The sequence below is a fragment of the Garra rufa genome, chromosome 15 (assembly GCF_049309525.1).
Source record: "Garra rufa chromosome 15, GarRuf1.0, whole genome shotgun sequence".
Lineage (NCBI taxonomy): Eukaryota > Metazoa > Chordata > Actinopteri > Cypriniformes > Cyprinidae > Garra > Garra rufa.
The window spans coordinates 5,623,302-5,641,166 of record NC_133375.1 but is presented as its reverse complement, the minus strand read 5'-3'; the positions used below and the strand labels follow the sequence as shown (position 1 = coordinate 5,641,166).

The 17,865-nt window shown below is 36.8% G+C and overlaps 1 protein-coding gene across 1 annotated transcript in view; it reads left to right on the top strand.

The window, feature by feature from the left end:
- gfpt1 (glutamine--fructose-6-phosphate transaminase 1) overlaps window positions 1–17,865 on the top strand; it is a 55,457-nt gene that overhangs the window by 20,267 nt on the left and 17,325 nt on the right. The window contains exons 7-13 of the mRNA XM_073818724.1: window positions 1,315–1,394; window positions 1,841–1,949; window positions 2,116–2,279; window positions 6,891–6,986; window positions 7,373–7,470; window positions 11,278–11,398; window positions 11,486–11,643. Coding sequence (XP_073674825.1) covers window positions 1,315–1,394; window positions 1,841–1,949; window positions 2,116–2,279; window positions 6,891–6,986; window positions 7,373–7,470; window positions 11,278–11,398; window positions 11,486–11,643 — 826 coding nt within the window. The remainder of the gene's footprint in view (window positions 1–1,314; window positions 1,395–1,840; window positions 1,950–2,115; window positions 2,280–6,890; window positions 6,987–7,372; window positions 7,471–11,277; window positions 11,399–11,485; window positions 11,644–17,865) is intronic.

The window sequence follows — 17,865 nt, the reverse complement described above, 5'->3', positions numbered from 1 at the left end:
CGTTGAGCACCATTGAAGTCCACTATTTGGAAAAAAATCCTGTAATGTTTTCCTCAAAAAACATTTCTTTGCTACATAATATCTTGGGTGGGTAGTTAATGCATTAACTAACGTTAACTAATGGGACCTTGTTGTAAAGTGTTAGCAAAATTTAATTATCGAAGCACAACAAGTGAAATGCCTTTGGTAGAAATGTAATATGAACACTTGTTGAGGGTTAATGCAGAGGCCAGAACCAAATTATCTTTGCCCATCAGTTTATATCCAAACAGTATGAGCAGAGTAGGTTTATTATCAAAATACTGCAGATTTGCGTTGATTTCTGATTAGACCACCAAGAGAATGTGATTTTTGTGTATGTTTCTTTTTTTTTTTTTGTGGAAATGTTCTAGTTAAAGATTGAAACCCAATGTGGGGAAATTTTTTTTTTTATATAGATAAACATGTTTCATGATAAATCTTAAACACTATAATTACACACATTTAGGTGTCCTTCCTTGAAATTAAGCTTAAAGGATTAGTTTACTTCTAGAACAAAAATTTACAGATAATTTGCGATCCGAGATGTTCATGTCTTTCTTACTTCAGTCGTAAAGAAATTATTTTTTTTGAGGAAAACATCTCAGGAATTATCTCCATATAGTGGACTTTAATGGTGCCCCGAAGTTTGAAGTTTCTTCTTCAACTTCAAAATCGTCCTGCATCTTTGTTTTACCTTTTATTGTAAAGGGCGTTTGATCTTCTTTGCATGTTAACTTTGTAACCACTGGGTCGGTACTTCTGCAACGATGTAGGACGATTTTGAAGATGGGGAAGAACATGAGATTGGAGTTTTTCGACCTACCCTAAGTGTCTTGAACCGGAAAGAACAGAGTTTACGCAGACATAGACAAGCTTTTGATGTTAGAAAGTACATATATAGTGAGTTTGTTTAGAAAATTCGCTAGATAAGAACCTTTTTCCTTGGCTGGGATCTTTTAAGCTGCATTTTGCAAGCATCATTGAAGTCCATTACATGAAAAGAAATCATGAAATATTTTCCTCAAGAAACATAATTTCTTATCGACTGAAGAACGAAAGACATGAACATCCTGGGGTGAGTAAATGATCTGTACATTTTTGTTCTGAAAGTGAACTCCTTTAATATTTTAACTAAGTAAATGATTAACTTGCAATATGCTATTTATGAATCGTTAGAAAGCCCTATCAACTATACTACATTACAGTACAACTAAAAGGATCAACCAAATCAGATTTTTAAATAAAAGTCTTATTTTAACTTCTCAAACTGATTTTTTTTTTGTATCCTTTCAGGAGAGGAGGTCCATTGCTGATTGGAGTTAGAAGTGACCACAAGCTTTCCACAGATCACATCCCCATCCTGTATCGTTCCTGTGAGTTTACACATGTGCATTGAGCTCACACCGTATGCAGAACAGTTTATATTTGCAAAAAAACCCGGCACATATGCTGTAAAATCATTGAAAGTAATGCTCAAACAGCTCAGATGCTCAGATTCAAATGACCCATCTCTGTCCAATGGAAGTGATTTCTTTTCACTTATATCTGTCAATTAAGAAGTCCAGAAATAAAGTAAAAAAGATTGCCAATTAATAAGCTTTCATATAATGGCAAAAACAACATGCGTTTAAGTATGTTGTCATGCATAATGCATGTAGTTTGCTTGCAGTATCCTGCTTCTGATAACAGATACTCATGTTGCAATTCATTATAAATATTATTCTTGCATATATCCTTTTTAGACTTACCAAGAATAAAGTTAAACCTCTCTGGTTTGTTCTATAATGATTGATAATGTTATCTGTGTCTTTTTATACAGCTGGCAAAGATAAAAAGAGCTGCAATACTCTGCCCAGGATGGACGAGGACACGTGTCTATTTCCTGTGGATGAGAAAGCCGTGGAGTACTACTTTGCATCTGATGCCAGGTCTGTTTCTTTCCGTTTCACCTCATCCATTTGCTTTCTTTGTTAGTTTTATCTTTATATTGTGCAGAGAGAATTTGTTTGCACTGGTGTTTTTCAAACATTCAAAAGAATGGAGTGGATTTAAACAGAATAGGTGTTAAAATGGCTTTATTTGACGTCACTGCAGTGCTGTCATCGAGCACACCAATCGGGTCATCTTCCTCGAGGATGATGATATCGCAGCAGTGCGTGACGGGCGTCTCTCCATCCATCGGATCAAGCGCACAGCAGGAGATCACCCGGCCCGCGCCATCCAGACCCTGCAGATGGAACTGCAGCAGATAATGAAGGGTAAGGACAGATGCGTATTCTGCGCAAACATAACAAGAGCTGATTGAAATCACAAATTCCAACCTGATTGACTGGCGTCTAGGCAGTTTTCACAGGTTTTTATCAGTGGGCTGGATGCAAAGTTTCAAGTAAAGATCTTTCAGAGGAAGCCGTAGTCCTAAGATTAAACATTATTTGCAAGGTTTGTCACTTGGCAGGAAATAGCTGATAGATTTAAATGAGTATTAATCATCTAATTGGCATTAATACAACACACAGATGCTGGACTACAAATAGCAAGTGTGCAAAACCAGTTTTTAACAACAAGTTAATTGTGTCTATTTGATAATTCATTAATATATGAGTATGTTATGTCCACAATTCTAATGCATTATTTTATTACCATTAATGTACTCCCACTGCTCTTATTATTACTAACCGCATTTGTGCTGATTCTGCTGAAACTGATTAAACAAATTGAAGATTATTAATCAAAAATAAATCAATTACATAAACTATTAAATAAAAAGGGTTGCAGTTGATCAGATATAAAACATGGGTGACACTTTACAATAAGGTTCATTAGTTAACTACATTTGTTAACAAAAACTAATAATGAACAATACTGCTAAAGCATTCATAAATCTTAGTTAATGTTAATTTAAAGAATGGTGTGGACTTCCTCATTCCTGACAGTACAGTGTTATAATTAACAAATGTATAGCTTAATATTCAACAATCTGGTTATATGAGAATAACCGGAAACTCCCAGGAAACAGAGCAACAGAAAGAAAAAAACACAGCCCACACGCATATTATTTATGCTTAATGCTAATTATTTGCAGTGTTTGACGTGTTGCACATTTTGGTAATCATATTTTGCCTGTAAAGTCTGAGGTTACTCCTCTGACGTCATTGAGAGATATTTGCCTCTTAGACTTGATTACATTCATTGTACAAAACTGTCATTGGGGAAATACACAGATGATTGGATACAAACCAACCACACCCTATGTGACCCACATTAAGACTGTAAGGTTAAATCAAGTTTTTAGGATGTTTATGGACGAATATCTCAATGCAGCTTCCATATAAACCTTTAAGAGAGAAATGACTGGCATAAACCAGAGATGGTATCAATGAGGGCAACTGTAACTACAGTAATGCGCCAAAAGTATGCAGTTAAACAATGATTTGCATTTGTCCTCATGAAGCACCAGTTTCATATAACAACTTGGCTTTTGAGATCGCTATTGCATGTTTTTTTGAAACAAACAATCTGGACAAATCGATTCCAGAATCAGACATTTCCAACTTTATGAACTAATCCCCATTTCAGGAACATTTTGTCATTTTTGCACATCAGGAATTTGGTAACACTTTAGTTTAGGGACCATTTCTTACTATTAACTCTTTTCCTGGTACCATTTTTAAGAAAAGGTAGAAGTCACCTTCAGCGTTTTTTGTTCATTTTTACAATTTTTATGGCCCCCAGAAAGTTTGGTTGTATGATTATCTGAATAGACACTGTCAAACAAAACAAACAAAACCTCTGCCTTTAAACAAAACAAAAAAACTTTGCTTTATGCATTCTGTTTTTATCAACACTTAATTATGATAGTTTGAACATTTTTCAGAAGATATGCACAAGCACATCCAACCACCAGTGAAAAGACAGAAAGCCTGGAAATTTCTCAGTGGCGGGAAAACTGTTAACTAGTTGCTTATTAGCACACATATTTGCTGTTTATTAGAACTTATAAAGCACATATTAATGCCTTATTCTGCATAACCATATTTCAGATCCCTTACTCCTGCCTTAACTTAACATCTTCCTTAGTAATTGTCAATAAGCAGCAAATTAAGAGTTTATTAAGATAAAAGTCATAGTTAATAGTTATTTAATAGTGAAAATCAGTCCCCAAACTAAAGTGTGACCAAGAATTTTAGTTACTCTTAGCCATTCTGAGCGACTGCAGGAGGTGCTTTATTTCATTCTGCATCATTAGGAGTTTAAGCGAGTAGCGCTGAAACCCTATTGTAATTGTTAGAATGGCCAAGGATCATCAATCTCCACATAAAACTGATCGGGCAGACCAAACCGTAAATCGTAGAGATTTGTAACTTGGAGGGATGGTAGTACTCACACCGTCTACAGCGTCACCAAAGCTTGCCCCAATTGGCCTGACAGGGGCACTACAGCGATCAAAAGTACAAAATCACTCATAACTCCTAAACTGTTATCGTTGGAATCTTTGGCTCACAAAATTTTGGGGTATGTAGCATTTTCTGAAAAACCTACACTTGCAAACTAGTCCTAGGTTTTTCGCCCATTCTGAACCAAACCAGTGCAGGAAGACTCTCTGGGGAGTAAATATCAATAATTATCAAAAAAGTTTAACTTTTGACTCTCCGTCGCAAGGGGACGCTAAAACATTTGAAAGGGGCAGGGCTGCCTTTACTAAAATGGCTATAGCTTTTGAACAGAATGAAATATCTTTGCCAAACTCAAAACGTGTGTGTAAGAGCTGAATCTGAGGTCACATGAAAAAAGTCCTGTTGAAAATCTTGAAAAGTCTTTGTCCAAAGTGCCACAAGTGCCTAAAAGGACTTTTGTGTATCTCAAGAAACTTAGTCATAGGCAGATGAAATTTCAGCACCTATTAGGCAAGGTTAACGGAGGTTGATCGAAACGAAACTCAGTGGGCCTGTTTGACTCACAGCCCTAAAGGTCTGTGAAAAATTTGAAAGAAATCGGCCACTGGGGCGATATCACATTGTATATTGCGTGGTTTTTCACACATATGTACACTATTTGTATCGTATGATAGACCTCCGCTTTCCAAACAACTTTGCTTCTAGAACCTCTGCTGTCAATCAAACCATTTGTTAAATGATTGAGAAAAAAAAAAAAAAAAAAAATATATATATATATATATATATAAATATAAATAAATAAATAAATAAATAAATAAAAACTTATGTGAACTAGTCAGTTTTTCACTCAATCTTGGAATAAAAACATTGGAGTACAATTATTTGGACTGTCTAGGTCAATAATTATCAAATATTTTTGACATTTACCCTATACCCTAGCTCTAACTGAGTACTTTAGGAAAGGAGCCTGTCCAAATATACCCAAAAGCCTATAAAGTCTATATACGAAAACTCAACTCAACACTTCACAAAAACCGGTGAGAACATGCGGCAGGTGTGAAGATATTTGACTCACAGCCCTAAAGGTCTGTGAAAAATTTGAACGAAACCGGCCACTGGGGCGATATCGCATTGTATATTGCGTGGTTTTTCACACATACATACAATATTTGTATTGTATGATAGATCTCCACTTCCTGAGCAACTTTGCCTCTAGAACCACAGCTGTCAATCAAACCATTTGTTAAATGATTGAGAAAATATAAAGTGCGATTATCTGGACTCTCTAGGTCAATAATTATCAAACATTTGTTGACATTTACCCTTTGGTAGTTTAGAAAAGGAGTCCGTCCAAATATATCCAAAAACTTCACAAAAACCATTGGGCACATGCGGCAGGTGATTCTAAACATGCATGGAAAGTTTTAGGGAAATTGCACAACAGCTGGCGCTATTGTAAAAAAAGAAAAAAAAATATTTATAGAAAAAAATTATGTTTCTATGATAAATGACGTGGATTTACCAAAAATGTGTTTTTTTTTTTTTGTCATTGATTTAGGTCATTACAGCCTTGATAAATAATATGATGTATCTTTTTTCATATGTGCTTAAATGCCTTAAAGCGCATGAACCCTGGTAATCGCTGCATTTGGCTAGATTTTTTAAAGATAATATTGCACATTTTCAAAGGCCTTCATCTCTTTGCTCTCCTCTCACTTGTATTTCATTTGAGCCTCCTGATTTCCACATCTTTCCAGTTCTGTGCAGTACATATCTTGCACTCTGTGACCTGACTGTGTTTATGCGTCTGAGGCTGGGAGACTCAAAGCAGTCACTCGTACTCGAAGTTGAGGAGCTGACATGTATCAGAGCAAATTTGTGCTTGCTTCCCGGCCACCAGAGAGCAGTATATAGCTTCAAATGTGCACTGCTTTATATTTCTCCATCTTTATTGCTCCTCCTCCATCTCTCCATCCACTCCTTCCCTCATTTTTCCTCGCCTCCCTACATTTCATCTGACCTATTGTGAAGAGAAAAAAAAAAAACAATTCTCATGACCTAATTTCAGGGTATAGCATTCCCTCAGTTATTCTCGCATTCCTGCTGTGTATCTCAATGATTTTGTGAGGAAAGAATTAATGAAGAATTTCTAATCGAGCAGAAAATTAAGGGCTTTGGTTTTGCTCGGCGTCAGTGGCTGAAATCTCTTAATCCCATCAGACTGTCTGTAATCAGCTATTTATGATGATAATTTTTCAGTCAGGGCTTACGACGCCTCCCAGATGGCCTTTAAGAGGAGAGCCGTTCCAGATGACATTTTCCTCAAAAATATGACACAATAATTCACTCAGCACAACAGAATGCAGTGATTTTGTGATGCTTATCACCTACAAAAAAACTCCCTTTCGTGCTTCACTACAATATTCTAATGTAATTTGCCATTTGCTAACTTAACCATTTCTTCTTTAAAAACAGGAAACTTCAGTTCCTTCATGCAGAAGGAGATCTTCGAGCAGCCAGAGTCTGTGGTCAACACTATGCGAGGAAGAGTTAACTTTGAGAACAACACAGGTAAGACCAGCTGTGCTCAGATCAGCGAGTCATTTCCAGACCAGATATAAGAAAAGCTTCTGAGGAATTCTCAATTCTTGTGAATATATGGGGGAGGGAATTCTACACTGGTCGGACGAAATTGATTTAATGGGAACGATGTGTCTTTGCAAACATTTGCCAGCTGACTCTTCACACTTACTGTATGTGTTGACTTTGGTAGAACTGAATGGTCAGTCAACTGCATCATTGTCAATAAAACTGGACTTATGAGTAATGAGTCAGATTTCAGGAGAATGCCAAGTAGCAGGTTTCTGGCTAGTCTTAAGTGACTGGGAATAGCTGACTTTTCCCGGATTTTTACTTTATGCTGGATTTTCTTAATTTGCGTTTGTGTGTCTGTGCAGTGATCTTGGGAGGGCTGAAAGACCACATTAAAGAGATCCAGAGATGTCGGAGGCTCATCATGATCGCCTGTGGGACCAGTTACCATGCTGGAGTTGCAGTATGTACTTCATTAAACAAACACACACAGGCCCACTTCACACCTGGAATTAGTTTGGGTTTTCCAGCAAACGGACTCCTATTGAAGGCACATTGTGATGCCACATTTGGAGCTGGTTGGGGTTGGCTAATAACAATTAACAGGGTTGTAAATGCAACAAAATATTTTATTTGAAACATTAGTTTCAATTAGTGGTTAGCTAATATATTACCAAGGCCAATGTATGTCACCCTGGAGCACAAAACCAGTCTTAAGTAGCACAGGTATATTTGTACCAATAGCCAAAAATACACTGTATGGGTCAAAATTATCTATTTTTTTCTTTTATGCCAAAAATCATTAGGGTATTAAGTCAAAATCATGTTCCATGAAGATATTTTGTAAATTTCTTACCATAAATATATCACAACTTTAATTTTTGGTTAGTAATTTGCATTTCTAAGAACTTAATTTGGACAACTTTAACCCTTAAATGCATACCTCGGGTCTTTAGTGACCCAGGACGTCATTTACTGCCCTCTCCCTCTCCCAAGTTTGACAAACTTTCTTAGTATTCCTCAATCGATTATTTATGAACGATATAACAAGAAAAAAACAACAGAATATAAAAGAATGTCTGTTTTCTGATTGTTATTTTGTAAAAAGTGTTTAGGGTCGCTGGAGACCCGAGGTGTGTATTAGCGTAAGTATATATTTGTGCACAAAGATATGTAAACGTCTGATGACTAAATACGTGCAATTCACCTTTTGCTCGAGGTGGCACTGTTTCATAGACAATAATGACGTGATGTTTCACTCATAACTATCGTAGGAATAAAACAACAGTATGTCATCAGCAAAAATTGAACTGGTTTGAATGGCTTTACTGCAGAGCAATTTCTGTGCGCCATAAAATATAAATGTCACTGTTATTTGATGGTGGATGTGGTGAATAAGCTGCTAGCGATCAAACTATTGACTTTAAAGTCATTGAAAACGATAGTTTTGAGAATATGGTTGAGATTGATATCAACCAGATGCTGAATGTACTGTGGAAATGCATTCTGAGGGTGATGGCGATCAAAAAATCTGCTCAAATTGATCCCTTCTATGTTTTGAAAGGTTACGAAATATGGTTTATTTTATTATTTTGTAATTGTTCTTGAAATATCAAGAGTTTTTTGCTATTGCAGTTAGAGATCCATTCGTGCTGGATATATAGGTCCGGGTCGCTAAAGACCCGAATATGTAATGATGATTGGTGAAAAATGTATGTGTTTAAGGGTTAAAGGTGATTTTCTCAATTTTTTTTTTTTTTTGCACACTCAGATTCGAGATCATTCAGCTGATGTATAAATCTCAATTTCAAAAAATTGACACTCGTCTGGTTTTGTGGTCCAGGGTCACATATTAAAAATGACTTCCAGAACAAAAATGTACAGATAATGTACTCACCCCCTTGTCTTTCTTTCTTCAGTCGTAAAGAAATAGTTTTTGTGGACAAAATTTCAGGAATGTTCTCCATATAGTGGACTTCTATGGTGCCCCTGAGTTTGAACTTTCAAAATGCAGTTTAAATGCAGCTTCAAAGGGCTCTAAACTAGCGAATCGATTGTTTGTTTTCTGAAAAAAAAAGTCTATTTATATTCTTTTTAACCTCACATGCTCATTTTGTCTAGCTCTGCGTGAACTGCATTCTGTTGTAATACAGTTAGAGTATGTTAAAAAACTCAACCTCAATCTCATTTTCTCCCCCAGCTTCAAAATCACTGTTTTACCTCACTTACATCACTGTTTTTACCTTTTTTGTAAAGGGTGTTTGACCTTCCTTGCGCATTAACTTTGTAAACACTCGGTCGGTACTTCTGCAGTGATGTAGGACAATTAAGTTGGAGGAGAAAACGAGATGGGAGTTTTTCAACATACCCTAACTGTCATGAACCAGAATGCACAGCATTCACACAGAGCTAGACAAGACGAGCATTTAAGGTTAAAAAAATATACAAATTGTATATTTTTTAAAAAAAATAAATAACCGATCGTTTGCTAAATAAGACCATTCTCCCTCGGCTGGGATCGTTTAGAGCCCTTTGAAGCTGCATTTAAACTGCATTTTGGAAGTTCAAACTCGAGGGCACCATAGAAGTCCACTATATGGAAAGAAATCCTGAAATGTTTTCCTCAATCAAAAACATGAACATCTTGGATGACAAGGGGGTGAGTAAATTATCTGTAAATCTTTGTTCTGTGTGTTTGCCTTTTTATTACTAATAACAGAAAGGCAACTATCCAATAAATATTTTATTCCGCGAACCTTGCAAACTCCAACTATTGGATCTTTTGAAGTGTGCATTTGTAGCCTGGATAAAAACAAGTATTCTCAGTGCACTGCAGTCTGTCTGTGTTGAATCTTCCCTCACTTCTCACTTAAAACAATTACTTAGTAGGGAAACACAATAAACTGGATATCTTATTTATTATCTGTCATATGACACAAAACATTTTGAAATCCAATTACATTGGAGACTTGGAATCCAAGGTGTAAATGCAATCCAGCTGAAGACTGTCTGGATATGAAACACATGTTAATGTCAGGTGTGAAGGGGGCCACAAAGACGTGTATAAGTTTAAATTCAGCATTTAAAGGGGTCATATAAGGAAAAAAAACAGCAGTGCTTTAAGATAGGGAACACTTATTCACAATTAACTATGACTTTTCCTTCAATAAATTCCTAATTTGCTGCTTAATATTTAGTACGGTAGTTGTACATTTAGTTATTGGGTAGGATTAGGGTTGTAGAATAAGGTCATGTAGAATAAGATATGAATATGTGCTTAATTAGTACTAATAAATGGCTAATATTCTAGTAATATGCAACTAATTAACAGATTAAGGGCTAGTTTCACAGACAGGGCTTGGACTAATTAGGATATTAAAGTAATTTGTATAAACATGCCTTAGAAAAAATATTACTGGTGTGCATCTTGAGACAAAACATGGACACTGACGTATTTTGAGATCAATCAATGCAAGTTTCCTTTAGCTGAAACAGCTCAGAGTTCATTTTAGTCTGGGACTAGGTTTAAGCCTTGTCTGTGAAACTAGGGGTAAGAGACTTAAATTAAAATAAAGTGTTACCGAAAAAAAGACATTTAGACATTCGAGCTCAGTGTTGTGAAAACGTATTGTAACTTTCAGAACTTAAACAGTGCAAAAATGTACAATGTAATGTTTTGTAAATGGGCAGCTACTAAAAGATGTCGAACCGCATACTATAATTGAATCTGCTTTTACTCATTTTGGTGGGGATTTACAGAGCAGTATTAAAGGTACGGCTAAATGAAAAATGCCCCATTTTGTTCTAAAGGTACTGTCACGTTTTCTTTTGTTTGGTGAATTTCTGTGGGTGAAATCCAGTGATTTTGATAGGAGTCCACACAATCTGCAATTTTATGAGGGCAAAAGACTTTCCAGCGCAGATTTTGTGAGGGGTTAAAGTTGGTTACACAGATCTGCCATGCTGACCAAATGAAAGCTGCTTGGCTTAAAAGTAACTTCATAAACCGCTACACTGTTGGCAATAAACAATGGACCCTTTTTGCTGAAATGTCACTAGTGTGACTAGAAAGAATAGATGATTATCATGAAAAAGCACAAACACTCTTCAAAAAAACCTTGACTAACCGTCAAAAGTTGACTTTAGGTTAAAATGATTTTAAAAGTTACATATAACAGAAATAAAATGTCTTTATCACTATCATATGTTGTTGCATCATATCTGATTACAACATCGTAATTGATTCCTGCTGGTTCTGTTTCTCGCTTAGACTCGTCAGGTACTGGAAGAACTGACCGAACTTCCTGTCATGGTGGAGCTGGCTAGTGATTTCCTGGATCGAAACACGCCTGTTTTCCGAGATGATGTGTGCTTTTTCATCAGCCAGTCAGGTTGGCTCGCATGCTTGTGTGTGTGTGTGTTGTGTATTATGTTTTTTGAGACAAGACAGTCATCTGAACTCTGATGTGTGTGTTTAGGAGAGACAGCTGACAGCCTGTTGGCTCTGCGTTACTGTAAGGAGAGAGGCGCCCTGACGGTGGGCATCACCAACACTGTGGGGAGCTCCATCTCCAGAGAAACAGACTGTGGTATTCATATCAATGCCGGCCCAGAGATTGGTGTGGCTAGCACTAAGGTGGGTTTGGCTTTTTGGTTTGTTTCTTAATTTGTCCAAAACAGTTTTTACCTTTAAACATTTTAAACTTTGCATGTTTTCGGAATGTTTATTATATCAAAACTCAAAATATGTCATTTCCATACCTAAACTACATATTTTACAGTCACCATTATGCAGATTGATCATAAACACAGCTAAAAAGCTTGTTACCACTGTTGCCATCCTTTACAAAACTTATATCTACCACAGTTTTATAATAGGTAGAATGCAAAAAGTTTCAATACAAGCATTTGAGTCAAATGTAATTTATGCAATATTTCAAATCTTTAAATGGGTCCTATTATGCTCTTTTACAAAGTCTTTATTTTGTTTTGGGAGTGCACTAGAACATGCTCTCATGCTTGGTTCGAAAAACGCATTATTTTCCACATACTTTACATTATTACAATAGCTTTCTCCCCAGCCTGGACAAAAGGCTCGAGCAGTTCCAGTTTTGATAAAGGCCCGCCTTCCGAAAAACGAAATGTGTGGTGATTGGTTAGCATTCCCACTTCACTGTGATTCGCGCACAGCTTAGACGGCGTTTCAGTTGTGCTACGCCCCTTCCCAAAGCAGCAAGTTTTGTTTACAACTATTAGCACAAGCTAGATTAAAGTGATTCTTACGTTTTAAAATATGGATATTTTTCTTACAAAAACACATCGGTTCGCTACCGGAGGCTTTTATTGACCCCTACGGAGCCATGTGAGGCACTTTTTATTATGGATCAATGCACTTTGATGGACTGGTTTTGGACTGATGGAGAGAAACACCAGTCTATGCCGTTCTAAAGCTTGGGAGTGCCAGGATAATTTTTTTTTAACTCCGATTGTAGTCGTCTAAAAGAAAGAGTCGTATATACCTAGGATGCATGGAGGGTGAGTAAATAATACGCTACAGTAGTGTTGGTCCTATCGTCAGCCTGCGAGATCGCCGATACATGATATTATCATTATTGTGCTAATTTATTATATATTTATTTAATTATTTAAATGCCCGAAATCAGCTCTAGCATAGGGCTAGTGAAGCTATCTACTCTGTATGATGAATAAATCTCTTAACGCACACTGCACACGTCTATGGCGTGGCTCCGAGGTGACCACCGATGATCGTCACTCTAGTCAGTGCTTGTGTTTACATCAGCCGTGGCTCCGCATGTGTTTCGACCCCCTGTACCGCACACATCAACGGGGCGGCTCCGACACGGCGACCGGAGCAGATCGTGGACACTTTAGTCAATGCTTGCCTTTATACCAGCCACAATGTGGCTCACTGAAGCATCCCAGGAGTGGCTGTGGACTTTACGATTTGTAAATTTGTAGATGTTTTTTATGACCAAACATACACAACACACACTGACTAAAATTTAAAGTGAAAAAGCATAATAGGATTCATAATTTAACTTACGGGAGAAAATCAACTTGCCACAGCAGTTTAAAATTAGTGTGATTCTGTGGAAAAAGTATGGATTTGGCAACCCTCCATCCAATCCAAAGCGATGGAAATACTCTGCATATTGACAACGACTCCCTGATACGCAGAAATTATATTCAGCATTAGAAAACAATGCTGCGCAAGGCTTTAAAATAAAAACGCACACAATGAATGGCGACTGTAGAAAGCAAAAGCTAAATCCCGGACATTTTGGCCGGATGCATTTTTTAGGTCCAAAAAGAGGACATGTCCTCGGGAAAGAGGATGTATGGTTACCCTGTCAGCCTGTTTGTATCCTACTATTTGATTCACTCTTGTATCTTATGACAGAACAGCTGATCACTTGTCTTTGGAAAAGATTATTTTAGTCACTCACGACAGAAACAGCGAATCTCTTTAAAAACTGGCTGTTATTCTTACTACATTGTATTGCTATAATTCGTATAAGTTTTACCCGCCAACTGGCCTATTACATATACTCGCCAGTGACGATCTTTACTCGCATTTGGCGCTTGGCAAGTTTTGATTTTAGGCCCTATCAAATGTTCTTTTAGTATAATTAATAAAAAAAGGGCATTATGCAATTCATTTGATTTATTTGAATCAATTTACACTCTTAGTAAATTTAAATTAGTTATAAATAATGATAGCTATTTTTTTCAGACTGTACCATCTGATACTGATACTAATGCTCAAGCAGCCTACAGTTGCTATGGTTACTTCTCAGGGATTCAACCTCCTCTGTTCTTGTGCATCTGAAAATACACATTCTGACTTACCTGTAATCTCCCTTTTTTGTTAACAAAGTGTTATTTGAAAACTGTTGAAATCTTCCATATGTAGTATGTAGGGTTAAAACTGTTAACATATGTAACTTTGGGAAGTTCAAGCCTTAATTAGGTGTCAGACCCCCCTGCAAACCCCTTTGTAATTCGCACCGTTCTCCAGCCCATTTCCGCCAATTTTCTAGCATCCAATGCTCAGTACAAGATTTTTTTCACCAATTACCGTGCATTACTAAGTGAACGGCCCACTTGGCAGCCATCATTATGTGTTTTAAATTGGCCTATAACCTGAAGCCATCCCATAGCCAGGGGCCCTGTTTTAGAGATATCCATCATTAATTTACCCATTTAGAAACATGTCCAATATGCTACAGTCATACTACAGCAAGTACACATGGGAGCTTGGTTATCCATTATACTACCAAAAAAATTGTTAAATGTGAATTCAGTAGTTTGGTGCCAATTTAAAACACTTTACATAATAAAACATTCTGTGGTGTGTCATCTGAATGTTTTGCTCTCACTAATCTGATATTACTCATGCATAAAAATTGGCACATGCATCAGTGTTAATAGTCTTGTTTTCGTCTAACCAAACTCATTTCAAATGACAAATCAATTGACATTTTCGGCAACAAATAAAAACGAGATGAAAATGTTAGGGAGAGACGATTTGGAAAGAGATTCATTCAGAACGAATCTACTGTGTGGTTAAGATGTTAAATGCATACGTTTGAACTGTATCATACCCTATTGATCAATCCGGCAGGATATAAGCTAGCATACATTTGCTGCACATCTCATAAAATGTTAAAAAATGTCGATAACTGGGAGTAAGAGAAGAGCAGACATATAGATAAATTTGACGACGCAAAAGAGAACTCAATTTAGTCCGTTTTTCTGAGCGCACACAGCACACAAGTACTTTTGCATCTCATGAACAAAGAAACACACACAAAATGATGTAGAATTGTCCGTTTTAATGAGTATTCATGATTAGCTAAATATCAGATGTATATCAGTACATTGCATCCAAGCATTCGGTTTTAAAGGGACAGCAGCTAAATTTAGTTGCCATTGTCTGTGGCATTGATGTTAAATGAACACTAAACCCCCCCCCCCCCCCCCCCGGTAAATAAGTTGAGTTTTTTGAATACTATTCTGCTGCTTTCCTGTTCTGGTGATATCACTTTTAGCATAGCTTAGCATAGATCATTGAATCCTATTAGACCAGTAGCATTGCGTTCAAAAATGACCAACGAGTTTCCATATTTGTCCTATTTAAAACTTGACTCTTCTGTAGTTATATTGTGTACTAAGACCGGCGGAAAATGTAAAGCTGCGATTTTCTAGGCTGATAAGATTAGGAACTACACTTTCATTCCGCCGTAATAGTCAAGGAAGTTTGCTGCTGTAATATGGATGCAGCAGGCGTGATATTACTGCGCCTGCTTCGGCCATGTTACAGCAGCAAAATACCTTGAATATTAATTTTAATATAAAGTCATGTCACATGTCACAGCAGTTTAATCTATCTGTCATGATTAAAAATGTAATATCAAATCTATACAATGAGTTTGGTAATTTTAGAGAAACGCTTAATAAATTCATTACACTGTAAATACACCTATTAGATTTTAGCCGACTAAATCTACTGTAAAACTAAAACAGATTCAGATGACTAAAATATGACTAAAACTAAATGACATTTTAGTCAAAAGATTATGACTAAGACTAAATCAAAATTTGCTGTCAAAACACTGATATGCATAATACTAAGCTAACAACAGTTTAACAAAGTTAACAAAAGTGAGTTGTCCAAAACTTCAGAAGTGTACTTTTTTATGATTAGTCCCACAAGGTTGTGGAATGTGCCACAAAACTAGAATTTTACAGAATATTCCAAAATGTTACAGAAGCTTCTGGAATGTTCCCATCCTTGCAAAAATATCTTTAAAAAATGCAAAATTAGTACAAAATCTTATTTGTACAAACCAATGTTTTATAATCGATGATAGAACTTCTAAAATTTACCTGACCTAAATATTTACAAATATATTGATACGTAAAAAAAAAAAAAAAAATCAGTAGAATAATAATTATTAGCCTCACAGAATTGAAGAACCATAAAAAAAGTTTAGTGAAACAAGTTTTTGCTGAACAACCATTAAATTTTGTTATCTGGTATCTTTGGTTTCTTTTAAAAGTACATGCTTGAGTTGAACCCTGCTGATTTAAATGTGACAAATTGACAATTAAGATCTGGAACTAGAACTCCAAGTGTTCCATACCATCCTGAATCACTGTTACATGACAACCAATATGCCAGATTCAAACCTGTGTCTCTCACAACCCGCACCACAGCTCAGAAGGTCTGGAGCATGTGTTTTAACCTCTGTTCCACATCTTTGACCACTACATTCAAGTTTAATGAAGTCACAACACATATTTGAAAAGAAAAACTGTTCTTGGAACCATGTGCCTAAGGAGCAGCTGGATTTGGCTGGATGAGAGATGTTAATACTGAGAGAAGAAATATGACCACAAAGTAGACTGCACTTTTCATACTCTCACTGTTCCTGTCTTTCTCTACCCCTACTTGCTTTCAGAGGAAAAATGGCATTTCTGTTAACGTGTCATGCAAGAATGACAAGAGCCAGTTGCCAGCAAGACCTCCAGTTGATTTATGACAGGGCTTCATTAGGATAGAAACATGTATGCCTGCAGACTGAAGGAGGTGATATAATTGCCTATGGTAAATATCAGATTACACTGAAACAATGAGAGTGTGGTGCCAAGACATTGCCAAATTCATGCATTGGAATTTTAGTCCTACTTTCTTTAGCTCTTGAAGCAATTGGGCAGGCCATTTTCAGTGAGTTTAAATGATAAGTTACAGACTCCTTCGGATGTTTTCCAGGTTTCAGATGAGATGCAGGACTCTACAGTTGAGGATCAGACCCTCATTAGATCAGTGGTTTATTTGTTTCTGCATTCAAGACTAATTATGATGCAGTTGTAACTGAAAAAACTCCCAAAGGTTGTTAATGGCCACGTGTTAAACCCCCCTACCACAAAAGGTTGGGGCCATAAAAATTGCATGTAAGTCACAAAGCACTGAATTTATGCTGAGATCATATAATGGATTGTTCGTTAACAAAATGGACCTTTTTATTTTTTTATATTATTGCAAAGAAACATTTTAGTATTTCTTCATCCTCCACAGTCAGTTGCACAATCTCTTTCAGGTCTGTGTCCATTCTGGCATGGATGCCCACTTCTCTCCAACGCCAATCTTATGTTAATCTTGAGTACCTATAGAGTAGTATTGCATCCTTCACATCTCCAAAGAGTCTTTAGTTTTATCAGATTTATAAAAGACAGATACAGCTATACCACTTCTCTCTAAAGACAGTCAAGCTCCTGGAGGCGTGCTGTGGGCTGAGCTGAAGAGCTGAAGCTGAAAAGCACGCACAGCTTTTGCGTAGCGATCGTTTGCAAGCTGTGACATCCAAATGAACAAAACAAGGACAAAAGCTTTATTGACTTGGCTAAAATCAGATCCAGTCATACGATCCAGAATCGGATCCCGACAACTTTCGTTAAACCTAAATGAAGCGCGTTGGTGGGCGTGCTCTTGCTCTCACTCTGGTTGATGTGTGCGCACGCTTTTCCTGGAAAAGTGCCCATACAAGGAATCTCGCCTTTTATGATGTCATACACGGCCAAGCTTACCAAAACTTCTATAAATCCCGAAGAAGTGTCAAACGCCCAACTCATTTTTTTTTAGGCTTTAGTCATGCTTAGCATGACAATCCAACTCCGTGTAAAGAAGTCATTCAGTTCATCCATTTTTCCAACCTTTAAACCACTCATCCTGTAAAGGGTTACAAGGATGCTGGAGCCAATCCCAGCATCTGAGGCCAAGGCAGAGAAAACGGATGGATGACCAGTCCAAGCAATTCCCAATGTTTCACATCGC